Genomic DNA, 6544 nt, shown 5'->3' with positions numbered 1-6544 from the left:
TATAGTATTACAACATTAAATTATATATATTTAATTTATACTATCTATAAATCCAATGGATCATCTATTGTTTAAATCCAATTATTGATAGACCAATAAAAATTTCTGGTATGTCCAAAATTTAAATGATAAGATTAGATATTAAATGTAACATGAATTTCTAGGAATAGATCCATTATGTCAATTTTAAAAAAAAAATCACACATGAATCAAGGTTGTGACTTCTGTTTTAATATATAAGATTTTTTTTTTTAATTTTTAAAATAAACTACATAGTTTAAAATTTGTTTTCATTGGTTTAAGGTAGTAAAAATTAATCATTGTTAGATAATATGATTTTTGTTATTTAAAAAAAAATCTTTATAATTTTAAAAGTTAACATCGACAAATATTTAAATATTTAGCATATAGAGATATAGTATTACAACATTAAATTATATATATTTAATTTATACTATCTATAAATCCAATGGATCATCTATTGTTTAAATCCAATTATTGATAGACCAATAAAAATTTCTGGTATGTCCAAAATTTAAATGATAAGATTAGATATTAAATGTAACAAGACTTTTTAGGAATATGTCCATTAGGTCTATTAGGTCCATTTTTAAAAAAAAACATAAATCAAGGTTGTGACTTATGTTTTGTTTTAATATATAAGATATAAAATGTTCTGAATATCGTCGTTACCAACATTTTAATTTTAAATATTTTTCATCTTTATATTTTTTGTTACAAATAAGTGAATAACAATTGAAAAAACATTAAAAAGTAAAAGAAAAAACAAACCAAACAACAGGCCGGTCTAAAAGTCCTAAGAACCATGAAGATCTGTTAACTCAAAGATTAATTTCTAACCGGATTCAACTTTGTGTATAGTATGATACGTTTCCCACTGAGGCAAGGATGATAATAGCTCCTTGAGTAGCTTACAAGTATATTCTTCCCAAGAGGCAATCGCGGATGATGCATCAGTCAAGTTAAGTGAATCCTTCTCTTCCCCATTGGAACATAAATATCCGAAGGTAGTGGTTACAAGGCCCTCATCTGGCAGGAAAACTGCATTCAGGACATTGATAGTTTCTAACTGAGGTTGGGACATAGCTTTCACCTCTTCTACATCGTCATATTCGACCTTGGAGGTTTTGAGTTCAGAAGCTTTCCAATGGCAGAACTGAACAACCTGAAGAGCGTGAAGAACGTTGGTAAATTTCCGGGCGAGCAACTCTCCTCCTTTAGCTAGTTGTACTAGCCCCATGAGTTGCTCAGAGGCATCTAGAGAACGATCTTCCTCTTGTAAGCTATGTACGTCAAAACCAAGAAGATGCAACCTCGCAACGCAGATATCAAAACCTGTGTTTAGATTAGCATGTTGATGGGGACAGAACCAGTACATGTTAGCGGATGCAGGCAAAGGAAGGGGAAACTCGGGAGATGCGCATTGAGAAAGACGGGAAATGAGGTTGGAATCTTCGTCGTGAGATGAATCCCGGGTGAACCACATAGCAAGAGTTAACCTTTCCCCATCTGTTACCTGTAAAGCAGCCATTAGTTACTTTACATGTACACGGAAGACATGAGGAAGGCTGAAGTAAACAAGGCCAACCTCATCAACAGAATGAATATTCCTGTCATCAGCAGTGTACATGATAACATCCTGTTCTCAAGACACCAAACTCATCATCCAACTAAGTAGCCATTGAGCCAAGTGAAAAAAGAACATACTTACTCCAGCAGAGGGAGCTATGGTTGCTGGTTCCCCACTCTGAAAGCGAAAAAGCCCGCCTTTAAAATCTTTACCGTAGCTATTCAAGTAACAAACTGCCTTCAAAACCAAAATTAAAAAAAAAACAAAAAACAAAAATCATTTACATAAACATCATATCAAACAATGACGCATAGACTAAGAAACGAACCGAGAAGTCTCTTTGTTTAAGATATTGTCTGTTGTCATCACTGTGCCACCCAATGCTAGCTCCTCTACACCAGCTGATTTCAATAAAACAAGAATCATTCTTTACTGTTAACTAATGGGAAAGAGACAAAAGGGTAGTTTACTTTACCTAATCAAGCCAGTGAACTCAATGAAGAGCTCGTACTCACACCCAAACGCTTCTTCCATCTTCTCTTTCAGCCTCTCTGTTTACTCAAAACGCTAATAAAGGAATGAACTTGGAATGTGAAAGGGGGAATGTGAAAAGAAAAGGGGATTGACCTCGGATGGAGACGAAAGGGATGAGGAGGTGAGGAGAATTGGTGGCGATGAGGTGAGAGAGAGTGGTGGAGAAGACGTTGGGTCTGTACCCAACAGTGCTGCAACTCTTGTGTATGAACTCCAGCTCCTTGCACTCTTCCAGGGTGATGAAATTGTGGAGAATCAGCCTCGGGTGCTCTCTCTTTCCCTCCCACATTTTCTATCGTATGAATCTAAAAACGAAGCTCCGATAAGAGTTCTTGACCCGAATCGGAACCGGAGAAATCATAAATTATGTCAGGCGGCAGTGATAAAAGTCCGAACCAATTTTAGAGGCGATGATAAAAGACTCTAATTCGTACCGAAGGTTTTCATTTGATACGCTAGGAAAGTGAGGAGGAGGTGCAAATTCTAACATCGAAGGCGTTGGTCTGTTGAGACCCTTCCAGATGAACCGGAAGGTTTCACTTTAAATCTCATCTCGTAAAAAGGGGTTTTCTATTGGATTTATAACTAGAGGGTCAAAATTGAAGATAAGAAAAATAATTTAAAAGTTCTGATCCGGTGTGGAATCATAGTCGTCTTACCGCCGTTTCTCCCTGCATTTGACCGGAAACACTTTTCTTAATTCCGATGACGTTCTCCCTGAGCAGACTGGTGGTTCCGTTTCTGGTTCTGGTGCTGTTTCTGGATCTGTGCGTAGAAACCGGGCTCTCTCACTCAACCCCGGCGCGTGACGACCACGTGCATCATCACGGAGGTGGGTGTAGTAGTCATTCTCACGATCACGATCATCTTGAGCCGAAACAAATGAAGTTGCCGGAGGAGCTGGCAGAGGAAGAGGATATGAGGCTGTGCGGGTTTGGTCCATGTCTTCATAACGATCATGATCACGATCACGACCACGAATCAAGTTCTGCCCTTTCTGGGTTTGGTAATTTGAATTTTCACAATTGAATTATGATTCTTTTAGAAAATGTATTAGGATCGGTAGTAGCTTAAGCAAATCTTTTTTTTTTTGGTCTGTGGTTGCAGCATTGTGGGTTAATGCATTGGGTTGCTCTCTTTTGGTTAGCTTGGCGTCACTCATTTGTCTGATATTGCTCCCAGTTATGTTTGGTAAGCTAATCTAATCTCTCTATGTTGATTGTCACCGAGAAAAACTCTCTCTTTCTCGTTTATTATTCATGTGTCATGAGTAACCAGTTTATGTTTCAAATTACAGTTAAAGGGAAGCCAGCAAAATGGTTTGTTGATGCCTTGGCTCTCTTTGGTGTAAGTTTGTTTAGCTTTTCTTTGCCAGTGGTGCTTCTGGATTCTATATGTATTTCCTCTGTTACTACTTCAAATAGTTCTGATTAATTCTTTATGTTTGGTTACTAGGCAGGAGCTATGCTGGGGGATGCTTTTCTTCACCAACTGCCTCATGCTTTTGGTACAGTAATCGACACGATGATCTCTCATCTCTTTCTAGTATCAGCATTATGCCATTCATTGCTTTAAGTTCTCGTTTTTATCATTGATGAGCTCATTTCCGTGTAAAATATCTTATGGTGTGGCAGGTGGTGGTCACTCTCACTCATCTAATCACCATGAAAGCCATGGCCATCATGATCATTCTCATTCTCATTCGGATTCTCCTTCACACTCGCATTCTATACAAGATCTCTCTGTTGGACTGTCTGTTCTTGGTAAGTATCCAAACTCTTGCTCTTGTATTTATTCAATAAAATAGTTTGACAGATCTCATGTTGAACTTCATTCTTTGATTGTGTAGCTGGGATTGTGGTCTTCCTTCTTGTGGAGAAGTTGGTTCGGTATGTGGAAGAAAACTCGTCTGGATCCAATACTTGGGGCCACCACCACCATGCAGGCAGTAAGAAACTGAAGGATGAGGACGATCATAACAACGCGGACAAACAGTGTCCCTCTGATGCAACTCAAAATTCATCAGAGAAAGTCTCAAGCGGCTCTAAAGATAAATCTCTCCGTAAGGTGAGAGAACCAGCACTTCCATGTCAATACTTCCATCTGAAGCAGCTCTGACTTGAATGAGAGAGGTTAATCAGACTGTGACTTGTTTGTCCATTGCAGAGAAAGACTTGTGCTAGCGATTGTGTGGATAAATCAAACTCAGGCACAGAGGTTATTTCTGATGGAAAAATGGACGAACCTGAACAGGTGGAGAAGAATTCAAGCTTAGTATTTGGTTACCTCAACTTGTTCTCTGATGGTGTTGTAAGTACGTGCGCCCCTTTGTTATTTAGTTAAAGATAGGAGATGCTTCAGCTTCATCTGAGAAGATAATATCTCTATCCTAATTTTTGGTATGCAGCACAATTTTACTGATGGGATGGCGTTAGGAAGTGCGTTTCTCATCTACGGATCAGTTGGTGGATGGTCAAGAACCATGTTCTTGCTTTCGCACGAGCTTCCCCAAGAGGTCCCCTACTCTGTTTCATTTACAAACTTTGAGAATGTGTATAGCGACAAGTAACCTTTTAAAAGATAACACTTGCAGATAGGTGATTTTGGGATTCTAGTGAGGTCAGGCTTCACTGTATCAAAAGCACTCTTCTTCAACTTCCTCTCTGCACTTGTTGCACTTGCAGGAACTGCCCTGGCAAGTCTTCTGTGTCATACGAACCGGCAGATCTCTAGAAATTTTTAAACTGAACTAACCCTGGTGATGCTTTTTGTCTATGGCCACAGGTTTTGGTCTGGGGAAATGAACCGGGACAGTCGTCGTTGATTGAGGTAGTAAATGAAAATACCGCATTGGTTTAAGGTTTAATCTTGTAACGTTAAATCTAAATGTGTATGATGTTTGGTGGTTGGTTGAAATCTTGTAGGGATTTACAGCGGGAGGATTCATATACATAGCGGTTGCTGGTGTACTTGCGGAGATGAACAACTCAGGAAAATCAACACTTAGAAACAGTGTGTGCCATTTGATATCTTTGATGCTTGGCATGGGTGTTGCTCTTGTCATCTCTCTTCTTGAATGATCTCTCTCATAACAATTGCTTTGTGACTGGATATAGAAATGTCCCAAACTGAGGGTTACAAAAATGATAATCTTCTACACTTATGGCAAATTTTCTGTGGTTAGAGGGATTTCATTTTTTTCAACCATAATCCCAAGTTCCATATTATCAGAACTAGGATTCAGAACCCGCGAATTCGCGGGGAAGCTATATATTAAATTTTATATATAAAGTGAGATATTTTAAAATAAACTATAATTGATACTAAAATTAGATAGATAACAAAATACAACACAATTTTTTAATAATATAAAATTTTATTAAAATTAAAATACTAATAATTCTTTCAAAAATTAGTTTAATGCTATAAAAAAATATATAAATATTCTTAAAAATCAAATATCTTGTCATCGTTTTCCATTGTACTATTATCAACACTTAATTGCTTAGAGTGATTATATGTGAAAATATATAAACTAAAAATGATGATAAAATACATAGTTTTTATAACATTCCACTCCAGAAGGAAAAATTGTAAAATAAAATATAGTGAAAATACATGAAAAGTAATATATATGATCATAAAACTATTAAAGTGATCATAAAACTATTAAAGTAAAAACGTATATAACAAAAATTGGTGAAACAATAATATTTATATAAAATAGACAAGTGTTAAAAAATGTTACCCCAACAGATGAATTTGTTAGAATGAATATATTCATGCGAATATTATATTGGATAAACATAATTGTATGGTAAGCTGCTGGCTTTTGTTTCGTACGTTGAAAATTGAACATATGTAAAAAAACTTGACTACTGAGGCTTTGATTGGTAACACGTGGTATCATTGATTTAGTTTGAGTTAAAGGTCTAACTCATAGATAACTCAAAAATGTCACCAATCATGCATTAAATTTAGTTTTTGGATTTTACTTTTGAGTTATCATGTATTATGATTGAGTATCTAGAGTTGAGATACAGTCATAATTAAAGTTTCTATCAAAATTACAAGTGAACATAATAAATTCCAAACACACCACGTAAAAAAAAAGCTTTCATGTTCAATGTTTTGGATTTTTTTGTTTGTAAATAAAATGTTATTTATATTTCCAAAACCACCATGGCAATATCTTATTCTTATTTCTAGAAATATTTTGGAAAATTTTTTTTTTTAAAGAAAAAAAAATGATAACTATGTCCTTTTAAACTAATATCTATTTTGTGTCATTTTTATCTATAATACCCTTTAATATTTTTGAAAATAAATTTAATAAATAGTTTTACGAACAAAAAAATTTGGAAAAATAGTAACTATTGATAAAATACCTATATGAACTTAGTGGTATTTTTTCAGTTC

The 6544-nt window shown here is 35.6% G+C and overlaps 2 protein-coding genes across 4 annotated transcripts; one reads left to right on the top strand and one right to left on the bottom strand.

Annotated features, from left to right (window-relative positions):
- Window positions 1-748: 748 nt before the first annotated feature.
- On the bottom strand, window positions 749-2564 carry LOC106298408. Of its 3 annotated transcripts, none has more exons than XM_013734524.1 (6): window positions 2219-2564; window positions 2067-2142; window positions 1920-1983; window positions 1733-1828; window positions 1610-1660; window positions 751-1537 (listed from the first exon to the last, which is right to left on the bottom strand). In XM_013734524.1, the coding sequence occupies exons 1-6, from the start codon at window positions 2412-2414 to the stop codon at window positions 857-859; spliced, it is 1164 nt and encodes a 387-aa protein (XP_013589978.1). In that variant the 5' UTR covers window positions 2415-2564; the 3' UTR covers window positions 751-856. The 3 variants fall into 3 exon arrangements, with proteins under 3 accessions (XP_013589979.1, XP_013589978.1, XP_013589977.1); XM_013734523.1 differs by having other exon boundaries at window positions 752-1537; window positions 1920-1992; XM_013734525.1 differs by lacking the exons at window positions 2067-2142; window positions 2219-2564 and having other exon boundaries at window positions 749-1537; window positions 1729-1824; window positions 1920-1992.
- A 142-nt stretch (window positions 2565-2706) lies between these two features.
- LOC106298450 (IAA-alanine resistance protein 1-like) lies at window positions 2707-5288 on the top strand. Its single transcript, XM_013734578.1, has 11 exons — window positions 2707-3131; window positions 3233-3316; window positions 3423-3472; window positions 3581-3632; window positions 3760-3888; window positions 3975-4192; window positions 4292-4435; window positions 4533-4640; window positions 4719-4820; window positions 4910-4954; window positions 5050-5288. The coding sequence occupies exons 1-11, from the start codon at window positions 2831-2833 to the stop codon at window positions 5203-5205; spliced, it is 1389 nt and encodes a 462-aa protein (XP_013590032.1). The 5' UTR covers window positions 2707-2830; the 3' UTR covers window positions 5206-5288.
- The last annotated feature ends 1256 nt before the right edge of the window (window positions 5289-6544 follow it).

Source organism: Brassica oleracea, chromosome C6, assembly GCF_000695525.1.
Source record: "Brassica oleracea var. oleracea cultivar TO1000 chromosome C6, BOL, whole genome shotgun sequence".
Lineage (NCBI taxonomy): Eukaryota > Viridiplantae > Streptophyta > Magnoliopsida > Brassicales > Brassicaceae > Brassica > Brassica oleracea.
This window is presented reverse-complemented; position numbering and strand designations above follow the sequence as displayed.

Excerpts from the sequence above, each read along its gene's own strand:
- LOC106298408 (XM_013734523.1), bottom strand. The coding sequence starts at position 2,414 with ATGTGGGAGGGAAAGAGAGAGCACCCGAGGCTGATTCTCCACAATTTC. Across the intron at positions 1,829-1,919 it reads TTAAACAAAGAGACTTCTCG|GCAGTTTGTTACTTGAATAG; the intron begins GTTCGTTTCTTA and ends TTGGTTTTGAAG. Across the intron at positions 1,538-1,609 it reads ATATTCATTCTGTTGATGAG|GTAACAGATGGGGAAAGGTT; the intron begins GTTGGCCTTGTT and ends GCTGCTTTACAG.
- LOC106298450 (XM_013734578.1), top strand. The coding sequence starts at position 2,831 with ATGACGTTCTCCCTGAGCAGACTGGTGGTTCCGTTTCTGGTTCTGGTG. Across the intron at positions 3,132-3,232 it reads TTCTGCCCTTTCTGGGTTTG|CATTGTGGGTTAATGCATTG; the intron begins GTAATTTGAATT and ends CTGTGGTTGCAG. Across the intron at positions 3,473-3,580 it reads ATGCCTTGGCTCTCTTTGGT|GCAGGAGCTATGCTGGGGGA; the intron begins GTAAGTTTGTTT and ends TTTGGTTACTAG.